The sequence below is a fragment of the Coprinopsis cinerea genome, assembly GCF_000182895.1.
Source record: "Coprinopsis cinerea okayama7#130 chromosome 9 map unlocalized cont3.9, whole genome shotgun sequence".
NCBI classification, from domain to species: domain Eukaryota; kingdom Fungi; phylum Basidiomycota; class Agaricomycetes; order Agaricales; family Psathyrellaceae; genus Coprinopsis; species Coprinopsis cinerea.
In genome coordinates this window covers 2,393,110-2,407,331 of record NW_003307536.1, presented here as the reverse complement: position 1 = coordinate 2,407,331, position 14,222 = coordinate 2,393,110, and the positions used below count along the sequence as shown (strand labels likewise).

Here is a 14,222-nt window from a genome sequence, read left to right as displayed (position 1 = left end):
CGTTCAGACTTTAGGGAACCTTAATCTGTTGTCCGACTTCGCATTTGGCGGCCTCAGAAGTCCCGATCGCTGCTTCTGAGAAGGAAAAGCGTCTCGGCGGCTATTCAAGAATCAAGCGCCCACACAACCCACACCGTTCATCGCACTGACCGTCTTTTGGCTAGGCCGTATCCCGTCCCGCACTCACATTCAAGCAGTCCAGTAACCAAGTATCCGAGTCTCACTGACTACCGTCTATAGGTATACAGCGCCTGGGTCACTCGTGAGTCGTCCGAGGCCTTCAATACTGGGTGATTATGAACCTTCAAGGGGTCTGGGGCTGTTGGACTTGGCTGCGAACTTGAAGACGCATGTTGGCAATAGAATAGACATTATGTATTATGCTTCGATGGATTTGTCAAAGTCCCGCTACTAGTTGTAATACCTCCTCTCTCCTCTCTCCCCTCCCCTCTCCCCTCCCCCCTCTCCTACATGGCGGAACGCGCGGTAGTGGTACAGCAATGCCAATAGGACGTTATTCATTACTATACTCAGCAACTCGTGCATGGGCGCCAAAAGCCTGAGTGATGATGATGGCTGTATGAACTCGAAAAACCACTCACCCTTCCAAGGGGGAATTTACTCGAGTATACTGTGCCGTGAGCAGACCAACGACAAAACGGCTAACCAGAACCCTCAACACAACCTCAACCCCAACCTCAAGTTGACCCTCAAGTTGACTTCAACCCGTAGAAACAAATCAAAACACGAATTACGAATTATCCCTCATGAGCTGAGTACTGAGTAATCTAACGTCTATCTAAACATCTTGCTTCAACCTTCAAGTTGAGCGTATGTATGTATGTACTATCCTTAATGTATCGTATGCGTGTAAAAACGAGTGGACGAAACACAAAACTGTTCGTTGAAACGAAAAAGCGAATGGGATGAATGTCGATGACGGTGATGGGTAGAAAGTCCAATTATATGTGTGGATGTGGGTGTATCGTGAGGAAGAAGAGGGTATTGTCAATGTCCGAAGGTGCGTCAATGGTTGGAGGTCTATACGAGGAGGAGAGGGTGCGTCTATACGAGGAGAAAGGGGAGGAAGGAATCTAGAGCGATGAGGATGAGGATGAGAGAGGTCTAAAAACATCCAAGATGTCCAAGAAAGAGGGGAATCGGGAAACCATGGTCAAAGTTCGTTCGTAAGCTTTGGTGACGAGGTTAGGCCACGCTTGAAGAAGTGCAGCGGAGACGAGGATAGGGAAAGGGTATACTGGCGGGATGGTATACATGACATCTCTTGACGAGACATCGTATGAGTGAACAAGATTGTATGGACGGGGGGAAAAGGGAAATAGTCGTGGTCGTTTACTGCTTCTGCAGCAAGTTCATATTCGACCTCGACCTCTCCAACACCTTATGTGCAACTTCAGGTCCATACTGGTCCGCCAATTGCCTACAAAAAACCCCCAACGTCAGAAAACATCAACCAGAAACCCCAACAGAATACGCACGCAGCATACTGATCCATAATAACAGCCATCGAGTCCATATTAAGCCTATACGCCTCCGGCATCATCCCCTTCCCAAACCTATACGTGACATGATTCGAGCACAAAAGGGCAGCAACCATAACCACCACATGCGCCGGCACAACCGCAAACGCCGTCTTCCAAAACACCTGCAAAATCCTCCTCTGATAGCTCAAATACGGGAGCTTGCACCCAGGCAGAACGCTCCTCGAATAACACGTCTGCGTCACCGTCGCCTCGACGTACGGACTAAAGTACCCGCAGCAGGAGAGCTGGTTCTGGATCCGTGTGCGGGCGATGGGCCCGAGGTTGCGCGACCACTGTTGGTTGACTTTGCCTTCGAGGTTGTAGGTGCGTTTGCGGTAGGTGATGTAGCCTGGTGTGACGAGGAAGATGAAGGTGATCCAGGTCATGAGGGTGTAGATTGAGAGGAACATGCGGTTGTTGAGGAGGATGCCGGCCCAGCCGATGACGGAGGTGAGGATGCCCAGCGAGGAGGCGAGCGTGCTCAGGACGAGCTCGGTGCGGTTGCCGAAGCGGATGACTTCGGCGTGCTTCCACACGTCGAACCATGTCAGGAGGCACACGATGAACGTGCCTAGCGAGTACAAGCTCAACTACACCACCACCAGTCAGCGAATGGGACGAGGAGGGAGGGATGGGTTAGGACGACGCACCAAAAGATTGGTAAAGAACAAAATCCACTTGAACCTAGTCCACCTCAGCTTCTGGCCACTCGCCCCGCCAATCCTCTGCTCATTGCTCTTAAAAGCGGCAGTCCCACCTCCACTCTTCGGTACATCAACGACCTCCTTGCCATCCCCACCACCTCCGGCACCGCCCAAATCCACGCGACTACTCCTCCGACTCAACAGCGCACCGCTAAACTTGGACGGAAGGTAGTTGACAGACAACGACAACCCCGTCGTCGACGTGGGCGTTTGTGCGCCTGAGCTCAAATTGGCTCCATAGCTCGAGTTGCGCGGGAGCTGGATTGAGCCGCCGAACCCAGCTAGAAAACTCGAGGGGCGGGATTTCTCGTCCCTACCGGTGGCGGTGGTGTCTTTGGTGTCTTTGACATCGCCGCCGACGAGGGCGGTGTCGCTGCTGAACGACTGGTCAAAGTCTTTGAGGTCGAGCATGGGGCGTGTCGACGTAGCCTGCGAGTAGACAGAGTCGGTGCGTGTCGAGCGTCTATAAACGGCCAACGATTAGACTTTGTCCTTCGGTGTTGTATAACCTCCGAGGGATGTGGTGGACGTAGAGAGGTCGAGCGAAAGGAAGAAAGAAAGAAAGGAAAGGGATGAAAAGAGCGACGAGAAGAGTGTGTGTGTTTTGTGTCCGAACACACAGAAACCGGGGCGAGATGACGAAGAAGGAGAAAAGCGCTACCCGCTGGCAGCGCAAACGATCTGGCCAATGGCCAAGCCCATGACGAATCGAAATAAGCGGCAACTGAGATGAGGTCACTTGACTTACGGCGAATCATACACCGCAGAAAAAGGGTTGTCCATCTTTCTTCTGCCTGCCAACAAGCGACACGGATTAACGACTTGACAACGAGGAAAGAAAAGCAATGTAAGTAAAGAAGGGAGAAGAAAGGAAGGGAGAGTTGGTGACAGAGAGAAGTCGCCACAGGGACACCTCAAGCGATAGCCTTCTAGCCTGGGAACCCCCGCCAAATCGGGTTGGTCGACCTTCTTCTCGGCAAGGGTTAGTTTGAATGGGCAAAGGTGACTGGAATGTGAGTGACAGAAAGCTCTGGGATTCAAGAAATAAACGTTACAAGGGACTCGGGCGCCAATATCACTCGGTGCCGACGGCATTGCCAAGCCCGAGAATTGCGGAAACGCGCCACGCGACCCTTCCGGGAATCCCAATCCAGCCACCACTCCTCCTACCACCACACATCCTTCGACTACACATCCACTCCTACATATCCTCGACTAAAGTACATACACATCGCAAAATGCCAACAACTACGATCCCACCATTCGGCTCCCCCCTATCCCACAAATTCCCCCAAAGCATCCCTCTCCCTCCTAAACCCTACGACGCAGTGATAGATACCGCCTTCCACGATGCCTACGCTAGTTGTGTGCACCACGAAGCTTACGCCCACTCCGTCCAACACGAAGCCAACGCTACCAGCAACGTCACGAGCAACGACGACGCGCTCCGACTCATATGGCCCCGCTTACTCGGTTTTCTAATCCTCGAAGCTCCCACAGATGTGGGGAGGAACGCGATGGCAGGGGAGATATTAGAATGTCAAGGCGACCCAGAGAAGATGGACGCGTTAGCACGGTTTTATATGGACCATCTGATTCGGGTATGTAAGTCGGTTTCAAAGCTTCAGCCTTCCCTTCTCGCTATTACCAGTGCTCATTAACATTTTTCTGGGACTGGACGCCTCACTTATAATTTTGCCCTGCCAATGCCAACAGTCCGATCAGCCAGACCGACAACACCTCCACCCTCTCATGACGAGGACTCGTTCGAAGAACACAGCAGCTCAGCCTCCTTCGTCGCGCGTGCGGTCGAGTCTGAACCACGAGATCATCAAGCTGCTAAGAGATCCGTGAATTCTCTTCTTCTCTTTTCTTCACGACGTCCATACATTTACCCCTCTTTTCTTCACGACGCCCATACATTTACTCCTCTTTTCTTCACGGCCTCCGTCCATCCACTCACCCGATACCAATTCAATATTCACCCAATAATCACAAGGCCCTCGCACGCGACAATTACCGCTGCATGCTCACAGGCCATATCGATCCACTTCCCTACGCGGAATCGATTCGGACTCGCTCTAACCAAAACAACGAGTCCTACGCGGAATCGATTCGGAGCTCTAGCGAAAAAGAGTCCCACGCGGAATTGAGCTCTGCCGAAAAAGAGTCCAGCTTGAACTTGCCACTTGGCCACACTTACTACACCGCGTCGCAATGCAGAAAGACGCACTTTTGCTATATTATCCCACCTTTGACTCCTGGGCCTGGGCGGGAAGATGATGATGTCGTCGTCGTCGCTCGTGATCAGGATCAGGGATGGGACTGTGACTCATGACCAGGATGGAACTTTGACTCGTGATCAGGATGGGACTTCGACCCATGATCAAGATGGAACTGTGACTCCTAGTCACAGAAACATGGTACCGGTAGGCACTTCGTTAATAACTTTGCTCCTGCATTCCGATTTATCATTTAACAACAATCCATACATAGACTGCTTTTGCCGGACGCGCTTGGGCAGCGCTACAAAACTTCGCCGGTCCCATGATCATCGACGTTCTTGGAGAACTCGGGGGCGACAAGGTCCACCGTCTACAAAACGGGATGACGCTAGACGCCGGGATGCATGGTTTATTCGACGAGATGGTGTTCTGGTTTGAGGAATTTCAACGTCCAAATGTGAGTAAGTAAGCGTGTAACGGACTTGCTCTGCATTCTCAAGTTCTGATAAAATCTAAAATCGCTCAAGGCTCCCCCCAACTCCAATTCCTATATCACGACGGGCATATTAGGAAGCGGTGAAACGGTCACCTTCAATACGACTCGGACCACCTTCAATTCGACTCGGACTTCCACCCTACCTCTACCTGACCCTCGATACTTAAGGCTACACGCCGCCATATGCAGAGTGGCGCATCTATCCGGTGCAGCTGCGTACCTTGCCCGACTTGAAGCTTGAACGTTGAAGCTTGGACGTATTGGATGGTTGGAAGATGAAAGAGGTGCACTGGGTGTTGGAACTTGGCGCCGTGTGAGATGGTATGTATGTACGTTGGGACTCGGCGGGTTTGCTTAGGCATCGGTTGAATGATATCGACATGGATGATAGATAGGATGATAGGACTGGTAAAAAGGAATTGTAATACCTCGATAGATGGACAATGTGTTAATTAATAAAATACTATTTAGATGGCAATGAAGACTCAGTACTCAGTGCTCAGTGCTCAGTGCTCGAGCAATGAGCATCGACATATTGGATGTTCCCAGGTAAACGACGATTACTAGTAGGTATATAGTACTTATCACCCTATCGGGCCAGTGCCCAGTACTGCTCCGGGCGCTTCGATAGCCGCCCAGCAGTGAACGTTTGAACTCTTGGCTAGCCGGCTAGGAGCGGCTCAGGGTCGCGTAGTAGGTCCATTATCGCATCTCGTGATGACAGACAATGGCTAGGATTGTATCTTCGTACCTGTCCTCACTCATTGCTTACTTCTCCGAGAACAACAACGAATCGAGGAGGTCGTAGGCGCCGTGTGGATGTTTGGATCAACGAGGTCCACTATGCTCATGAACTTCTCCATTGTAAGTAGTTTGTGGTTCGAATGACGCATAGCACGCCACCACCACCATCTGCCAGACTATGTACATATACGAACAGGTAGGATCAGAGTTCGGGCCGTTCGGTTCGAATGTCTGTGTGTGTGTGAGATCCACGAGGTCGAGGTTACAAGTTGGCGATCGGCGGGTATGTCAGTGGTGCAATGGGGCTTCCTCAGTCGCCCCGTCCGCGTTGTTGAGACCGGAGAACTCGAGATCGTACCAGGCCCTGGCCCCGGCTTCCCACTCACTCGCACGACGCATCCCTCAAGGCTCATCCTCAAGGCTCACCTCGTGCGATTCTCGTCGTTCGCGCCGTCGAGCGCTTCGAGCGTTTCAAACTCGGGCTCGCTGAAGGCGACAAGTTACAACTCGAACGAACTTCTTGAATCTAGGATCTAGATCGAACTCGCTCACCAAAACCGAAACGGTACACTAGTATACCCCCACATGCAACTGGGGCGTCTCCTTCAATATCGATCGACGATCACGCGTGGTTCTGGCTGTTATTGGCTTTGGGTTTGGTTTGAGTCTAAGGCCTAAGGTCCGAGGGTTTCAAATTGTCATGGCCTTGAGTTAGTAACTACTAACGATAAGGGTACACTTTGCTTGTCAAAAGGGATCATCGATGGAAATTTTCAAAAAGGAAGAAACACAGTTTCGTGGTTCATTATATTTCAGTGCTAGGAGCTTCAAGTTACAAAGATTTAATAACACCTCGTAATTTGTCACTAGTGTCAGAGATGTTCATGATCAGCGGGCTATTTCTATTTGAGCGATGTGTATGAGCTTAGTGCTAGTAGGGCCCAATGCGAACGATGAGGTTCTCGTTGTCCCAGGCGGCGTTTGCACCCAAAGAGTGGCAGAGTGGGAGAAAAATGAAAAAGCGGTCAGTACACATACAACGTATCGCCAGAGGATGTTAACGATATGTATATACATACCTTCATCCAAATAATACATTATAAAAGGGGACGTGATGTATACCAGACAGTTATCAAGAACCCACTGGCCCCCCATAGCTACTTCGCGGCTATAAGGTTGTGAATGAATTTAGTATCGATGGTCAATGATACGTGATCAGCCACTCGACATAAAGCCGACGCTTACCAAGTAGACTGCGTACTCCACCCATTCCCACTCGTCCCATACCATGCCACGTCTTTACTGCCCGACGCAGAGTGGCAGAAGCGCGAGCCGGTAGTGGGGACATGGCACGTCGTCGACCCGAGCGCGTAGAGGTAATTGTAGCACCCCTGGGCTTTGGCAACGTCCAGCCGAGGGCTCCCTGAGTTGCACCACGGGGTGTAGCGTTTGACCAGCTTCTTTGGTTCGGCGTCGGCTGGATGGGAGTACAAGGAGTGGAGAGCGGAGGGCGGATTAACTTGTATCAGCACTTGGAGACGTAGTATCCGGCGTGTAATAGACAGCTGGACTCACCGAGCTCGGATTCTCCGAGGAACGTGGCCCTAAACTCCTCAGGCGACTTGCACAAATCAGCGGAAGTCAGGTTGAGGGAAGCCAAACTCGGGAGACCGGGTCCAGGGACGATCTCGGGGCACTCTGAAGTTTCAGCCGCCAGCGTTAGCGTTGGATCGTCGTCGACTTTCTGAACGTCAGCGTTAACGTCGGGTGTGGGAATTTGAGGGAGGGCGAGGGCCGCTGTGAGGACGAGGAATAGGGTGACGAAGGGACGCTTGATCATTCTGAATGGGTTATAAGGTGTAAAAAGCAAAGCGCGATTGGGAGGGATGTGAGGGGAAGAGGGCAGTTACGGGAATCGGTGGTTTCCCTGAGTCTACCAGACGCACATGGGGAGAGACTAAATATGTATGAGAGAAAGGTTGTGGGTGCTCTATGTCTCTTCTCAGGCAGTCTTGGTGTCGTCCTGAGACGTCCCCACTGTACCTTGATTGAAGAGGCACATGAGGTAGAGTGGGCGAGTAGTTTACCTCAGAAGCACACCTGGACCGCCTTTGTGTGTGCTTCTGAGACTGTGGACTGCCTGGGTGTAGATGTGGAGTCCCTTGTGTCGGGGGCTATTGTTGTTCGGACGGATGCGGATGCCATCCATCGGGATACGGAATACGACATAGTACATATTTACCAACATTGGCAACCTCAGATGATCGAAGAACACGGAATTACACCTCAACCTACGTGTACGCCGCACCTGCCTAGCCAAAAGACAATCAGTTCGATGAACACTGCCTCCGACGTGTTCGGCAGGTCGCGCGCCCTTCCAGAATCCAAAGTTGTGTGGGCGCTTGATTCTTGATTCGTGAATATTGAATAGCCGCCGGGCCGGCTTTCTTCCTCTGCTCTCCGGGAGGCGGCGATCGGGACTGTCAATTCAGAAGTCGGACGACGGAGTAGGTTCCCTGAATTCTGAACGTGACTCTGCGAGATTAATCCTAAGCTTGAAGTCTTGACGCCTCGGAGTAGTAGCACAGTAGTTATGGCCCCGGTGACATCAATAGAAATACATTTGAGAATGCAATACAACAAGGGAAACAACAGTTTACACGGGAAAACATGTACACGATCTCATATACACATAAACTTGAAGCATGATCCAATCCAATCCCTGAGCTCATCACACTCGTCACATATTTCCAATACTAACGATAAGGTTCTCGTTTCCCCAAGCCGCATTGGTACCTATCCCCAGATAACCGCGTTAATTCTAAACATAAGTAGGACTCTTCAGAAAAGATGGCTCACCTTCCGACAGGACATACCAGGTGTGGTCCCAACTATAGGTACGGCAATTATTCAGCACCCATACACCTCCATTCGCAACATCAGCACTGTTTCGGACAAGGTTCGAACCGCGTCAGTCCAATTATCCGTTATAATCTTCGACAAACGGCACGAGGAAGGGTAGTAGGCTCGTAGCACTCACCAACTCGACTGGGTGTAAGATACCCCATTCACATTCCCCCACCACGCAACGTCGTCTGACCCCGAGACCGAATGGCAGAACCGCGATCCACCGGACGGAACGGCGCACGTCGTGCTTCCGATGGAGTGCAGGTAGTCATAGCAGAACCAAGATTTGTAGAATGCCATGGTCGTGCTCCAGTTGCATGTAGGAGTGTACCGCCTCGTGAGTGAGGTCGAGTTCGCATCTCGGTTGGCTTCTAAAAAGCAAGTGTTTCTTTGGATTAGATGGTGGACGCGAAGTTGGATGTTGAAGGTGAACCCACCTTCGGCTTGTTTGAGAGCGTCGAGGCGCTCGAGTGTGCGCACGACGATGTCGCGCGAGGTAAGCCCGAGGGACTCGAGTGAGGGCAGGCCCTCGCCGGGCACGATCACGAGCTCGCCAGTCTCGGCAGCGCGTATAAGCTCATCAGCAGTGGGCGCTTGAGGTGCGCCCTCCACCGGCTGGGGAAGCCCTGCGACACGACCGACGACGCTGAGCACAACGACGAGGACGGCGAGGTGCACAGAAGAAAGAAATCGTGAGAACATTGTGAGTTGTTGGGTTGGATGGGGGTTCTGGGGAAGGTATACAAGCCAAATGCAGGGATTATAACATGGGGAGGGGGTTGTAGGCGCCTCTCACTCCCGTTGGGAACGACGTGCGGGGGTCGGGAACTATCTGGCAGACCCCATTGTTCCTCCTCTGGAGCAGAGCTCAGGAACAGGTACCCATAGATCACGGGAGGGCGATTCATATCCGTATCGCATCCCGAACTCGGCCCGACAAGGACTACATCTTCGTAGCTGCTCGATTCACCCAGTGACAATAGGTATGATATCCCTATCGGCCAAGTATCTAACGAAGTTGCGCATCTGGGAGCCTACGGCGACGAAAACAGCACGAAACCTGTACCTTCGAGTTCAAGTTTTGGGCCAGCAACCGTGACCTCAGATGCTTGAAACCTCATTCCGTTAAACTCGTACTTTGCGATCGTGCTGGAATTCGGATGAAATGCCCACATGCCGTGTCGGCTAAGCTCAATGCCTTTGAAAGCACACAAACTTTGAAAGGCCCCCGAAAGCATACCCACTATCCTTTCTAATACGTTCGATTAGAATTATTGTCGGAGCCGCGAGGCCGAGAAAGTGGCCTTGGGTTTTCAAACTTGCCATGTGCAGTTACAAGTGTGGGCGTCTGTTCGTAGGGTTGGGATTGAGCGCGACACTTTGTTCTGGCAGAACAGGGGTGTGCATAACTTGACTTGATCCGAGTCGGGCCAACTCTCAATCGGGAGATTCGTAGGTACTACGAGAGTAACTGGTGCACTGTAGGTCTAAGGAATACATAATGCTTCTCAGCACATTCAGCGACGTTAACGGTTGTACTTGTGAGGTGGGCACATGTGACCGATGGTTTACGAGACTTAAGCTAACTTGGACACCGTCCTTGTCTATATGCTTTCCTGAATTTCCTCAGATCTGAGGGAGCATCGACTTTGGATGTGCCAAAGTAAACGACGATTGGGTAGTTATCACCCGTTCGCATCGGGGTGGTGGGCGCTTCAATATAGCCGCCCAGAAGTGAACTCTTAAAACTTCATCCTTGCACCTGCCCTAACTCTATGCTGCTTCCCCAAGGACAATAACGAATTGGAGGTCGTAGGCGCAGTGTGGGTGGGATCAGTGATCACCGCCGCTGTGCTCAGACTTCTCCATTGTGATTGAATGATGCCTAGCACGCCACCATCCTGACTGTGTATGCGAACAGGTCGGATCAGGGCTGTGACGTTGGATTCGAACGACTTACGACGACTATGTGTAAGCTCCACGAGACCGAGCGAGACCTAAGTTGGTTTTGGCGATCGGTGGGTACCTGAGCTCTCCAGATATCTCGTGACTCGCACCCACCCAATGTCCCCAACCACTGACATTGACGAGAGTGTGGACTCTGGAAGCACCCACAACCTCGCTCCCGATGTTATAAATCCCACTCCTGCTACTGCTTGATCACCCAACGACTCACCAACTCGTTACAATGCTCTCCCTCAGGCATCTCCTCTCTTCTGTGCACTTGACTGTCGTACTAGCTGTGGTTATCATGGGCGTTATCAGCGGTGTAATGGGGATTCCTCAGCCCCCCTCGGAAGCTGCGCAGAGGCAGAAGGCCTCAGACCTAATCCGCGCTGCTGAAACTGGCGAACTCGAGATCGTACCAGGCCCCGGCCTCCCCTCACTCGCCTCCCTCAACCTCACCTCGCGCGATCTCGTCGTTCGCGCCCTCGAGCGCCTCGAGCGTTTCAAGCTCGAACTCGCTGAAGAAGACGACAACTCGAACGCGCTCACCAAGCGGTATAACCCCACCTGTGACTATTGGGGTGTCAGCCTCAATATCGATTACGCGTGGTTCTGCTACGAGTATTTGCACTCCATTGGGAGCACTACGTGCGCTGTTCCGTCTTGGGGATCGCGGTTTTGTCATACCGTCTCTGGGTCCGGCGACGTTGCGTGGTCGGGGAGTGTGAATGGGGTGTCCTACACCCAGTCAAGTTGGTGAGTACGCCTTTTACGTCCGAGATGGATCATCTGACATACCTTCATTGACAATCTTCGTGGGTAGTGCTGACGTTGCGAACGGAGGTGTATGGGTGCTCAATAACTGCCACTATTATATCATTGGTACCGCTGGATGGTATTATCAAATGCAAGGTGAGTTGCTTTTTCGACGATTCCGACTTCTTTGTCCACGAACTAACCATTCAACAGGGACCAATGCTGCATGGGGGAACGAGAACCTTATCGTTTCGGTTCATGAGATGTGATGGATTTCGCTGTAATTCAAGGGAGGGAATGGATGTCATTTCAATTGAAGTAGGGCGGTGCCATGGCCACAAAGGGATCGAAGGTTCAAGGAGGGGTGTGTGTTCTCATTTGTTGAAAGTTAAATTCATATGTAGTAGTGCTAGGCCTAGAATCAACCTGAATTTCGGAACGTTTGAGGTTTCAGAAAGTTTGAGCTGAGCGTCTAAACTTGCTCGTGGGATCCAAAATCCTTGCCTCGAAATTGCAGTCTTGACGGCATGGAGTAGCACCCATTGGCAGTGACTGAAGTTACGTCGATAGAGGTGCATTTGAGACAACTAGGGAGACACAATATAGACGGGACAACATATACTGTACATAAATGATAAGCGAATCTCGTTGCGAGCATGTATGTACATGTGTGAATGGTTTCATTCGAGTCGTAATTTCTAGAGGCCGGATGGTTACAAGTAATTCACTCGAGTTGGAACTTGGCTCGGAAGACGGGTTCCGGTCTAAGGCCTACATCGGTCCAATACGAACGATGAGGTTCGCGTTGCCCCAGGCTGCATTTGCACCTGCGCAGTAGAAGTTGCGAGAGGTAAGTGTGAGTTCAATTCCAGGTGCTAATATTGGAAAATAGAATGGACCGGGCATACCTTCGTATAGGAAGTGGTAACCACCGGGTACGTATCCCTGGCAGTTGTCGAGGACCCATTCGCCTCCTCTTGCTACATCACGGCTACGAAAAGCAGTCGAAAATCAGTTGTAGTTTCGTTTCGTCTCAGGATTCTGGAAAAACGATCAGCACTAACCAAGTAGAGCTCGTACTAGCACCGTTCGCGCTCCCGCCATACCAGGCTACGTTCCCAGTCTGGGCTGAAGAATGGCAGAAGCGTGACCCGGAGGAAGGGACGTGGCAGGTGGTGGAGCCGAGGGCGTAGAGGTAGTTGTAGCATCCTTGGGCGTAGGTGAAGACGAGGGGGGTGGTGTTGCACCAGGGTGTGTAGCGTTTGACGAGCCTGGTGCTCGATGACGACGAGGAGTCGGCTGGAGTGGGTGAGAATAGGGATTAATACTGTGAATACGGACACTTGGAAGAGAAGCGAAGAAACTTGAAAGGAAGAATGATGCCCGACGAACCTTCCACTGATTCGAACCTTGAGTTGAACGAAGCGATGAATTCTTGAGGTGGCTTGCAAAGATCGGCGGATGTGAGGTTTAGGGATGCGAGGCTGGGGAGACCTGGTCCTGGGATGATCTCGGGGCACTCTGATGCGCTTTGGACGAGCTTTGCGATTTCAAGTTGAGTGTCTGTGTTGGTGGGGGCGGCTTTCTGAGGCAGGGCGAGCGCCGCTTTGAGGACGAGTGCGATGGTGAGAGTGAGTCTGAGGGAGGGGAGAGAGGGGAGCATGGTGAACGGCGAACGCTGGAGGAGCAATTCGAGGCGATATGGAAGGGTGCTTTGGAAGCGATGAGAGAGTGGGTTGAGTGCGTTAGTGGTAGTACTACTACAGAGGTCGAATTTATACGACCGAGGGCGCTGTGGGTACACTGTTTGCATTCCGGATTTTAGAGGTTTTGCTCATGGGGTGCGCCTACCTACCTACTGTACCTGGACGAGGTGGACACATGAGAACGGCGTTTTACGATATCGTTTGGCTCCACTTTGCTAAGAAGCGCCTCTTTGGACTGAGCCTGAATCCCGTCACCTCCCTTCCGCTGAACTGGAGGACGGTGGGTGACATCACATGTGCAAGTGTACTGCCGGAGTAGTATAGTAGTGAATAGTGATTAATTGATTGTCCGTTCAGCGGTTTGCGTATGTACCTAGATGGATAAAGGTCACTCGCGAGGATCGGCATTTTAGGTGTTTCACCCCGTATCGGGGGATTAGCACCTTGGAAGGAGGGTGTCTAGTAGCCTAACGACAATTAGGATCAGGTAACGGCAACTAACTTTCTAGGCGCTTTGGCTCAGTTAGACGAATGGCGCTAGGCAATATGTATCTCCATTTGTGTTGCTGTCGTTGCGGGCGCTTGGGTAAGTAGCCGTCGACCTAGACTAAGTCTCCGAAGGAGAGAGAGATTCTGTTTTTTTCTACAGAGGGAATTGGTATATTTTGAACGGGCCCCTGTGAGTACCGTGTATACGATATCTGTGATCGGGCAGCGTCGTGAGCCTACTGTACCTACTCGAGGCGCACGTCTGGATTGCATTGTTGTCGCCTTTCAGTGGGCGTCGCGTTTGCCCTTGAACAGGTGTCGAATCCCACGTGCAAGCGGGTATCATCCATAAACGCCAGAGAACACTCGCGACCATCGGGATCCGGCATACCAAATTCTATTAGTTAGCGGAGACGGAGAGCTGAAGAGCACAGATAAGTATATAGTAGTTGAAGAAGACGGATTCGCACAGGCGCACCTGCTGAGACTAAAAGACAATTAGGTTCCGTTGGATTCGTTGAGAGTCGGACTCGTTACTATGTATGTATCTCCGTTTGGACCGGATTACGATGGTTGTGAACGATCAGCGGTGCGGGCGCTTGGATAGACGCCGAGAGAAGTCTCACGTTGGTAGGTTGATAGGTGGCTGGGAAACTACGTGGTGTACTCGTGACCTGACTCGTGAGGGGGTCAGGTGCTATCTT

The 14,222-nt window shown here is 51.7% G+C and overlaps 7 protein-coding genes across 7 annotated transcripts; 3 read left to right on the top strand and 4 right to left on the bottom strand.

The window, feature by feature from the left end:
• Positions 1-1,353: 1,353 nt before the first annotated feature.
• On the bottom strand, positions 1,354-3,031 carry CC1G_09985 (tetraspanin Tsp2; the record flags this gene model as incomplete). The annotated part of the gene is made up of 4 exons (XM_001832719.2): positions 1,354-1,441; positions 1,500-2,134; positions 2,195-2,711; positions 2,997-3,031. The coding sequence occupies 4 exons, from the start codon at positions 3,029-3,031 to the stop codon at positions 1,354-1,356; spliced, it is 1,275 nt and encodes a 424-aa protein (XP_001832771.2).
• A 455-nt stretch (positions 3,032-3,486) lies between these two features.
• CC1G_15228 (hypothetical protein) lies at positions 3,487-4,102 on the top strand (the record flags this gene model as incomplete). Its single annotated transcript, XM_002910546.1, has 2 exons — positions 3,487-3,849; positions 3,965-4,102. 2 exons carry the CDS (start codon positions 3,487-3,489, stop codon positions 4,100-4,102), a joined length of 501 nt encoding a protein of 166 aa, XP_002910592.1.
• A 425-nt stretch (positions 4,103-4,527) lies between these two features.
• Positions 4,528-5,210, top strand: CC1G_15227 (hypothetical protein; the record flags this gene model as incomplete). The annotated part of the gene is made up of 3 exons (XM_002910545.1): positions 4,528-4,677; positions 4,745-4,930; positions 5,001-5,210. 3 exons carry the CDS (start codon positions 4,528-4,530, stop codon positions 5,208-5,210), a joined length of 546 nt encoding a protein of 181 aa, XP_002910591.1.
• Positions 5,211-6,954: 1,744 nt separating this feature from the next.
• Positions 6,955-7,553, bottom strand: CC1G_09983 (hypothetical protein; the record flags this gene model as incomplete). Its single annotated transcript, XM_001832717.2, has 2 exons — positions 6,955-7,190; positions 7,289-7,553. The coding sequence occupies 2 exons, from the start codon at positions 7,551-7,553 to the stop codon at positions 6,955-6,957; spliced, it is 501 nt and encodes a 166-aa protein (XP_001832769.2).
• Positions 7,554-8,749: 1,196 nt separating this feature from the next.
• On the bottom strand, positions 8,750-9,322 carry CC1G_09982 (hypothetical protein; the record flags this gene model as incomplete). Its single annotated transcript, XM_001832716.2, has 2 exons — positions 8,750-8,991; positions 9,058-9,322. The coding sequence occupies 2 exons, from the start codon at positions 9,320-9,322 to the stop codon at positions 8,750-8,752; spliced, it is 507 nt and encodes a 168-aa protein (XP_001832768.2).
• Positions 9,323-10,808: 1,486 nt separating this feature from the next.
• On the top strand, positions 10,809-11,592 carry CC1G_09981 (hypothetical protein; the record flags this gene model as incomplete). The annotated part of the gene is made up of 3 exons (XM_001832715.1): positions 10,809-11,323; positions 11,391-11,479; positions 11,537-11,592. The coding sequence occupies 3 exons, from the start codon at positions 10,809-10,811 to the stop codon at positions 11,590-11,592; spliced, it is 660 nt and encodes a 219-aa protein (XP_001832767.1).
• A 502-nt stretch (positions 11,593-12,094) lies between these two features.
• CC1G_09980 (hypothetical protein) lies at positions 12,095-12,986 on the bottom strand (the record flags this gene model as incomplete). Its single annotated transcript, XM_001832714.2, has 4 exons — positions 12,095-12,150; positions 12,232-12,314; positions 12,388-12,622; positions 12,716-12,986. 4 exons carry the CDS (start codon positions 12,984-12,986, stop codon positions 12,095-12,097), a joined length of 645 nt encoding a protein of 214 aa, XP_001832766.2.
• Between the last annotated feature and the right edge of the window lie 1,236 nt (positions 12,987-14,222).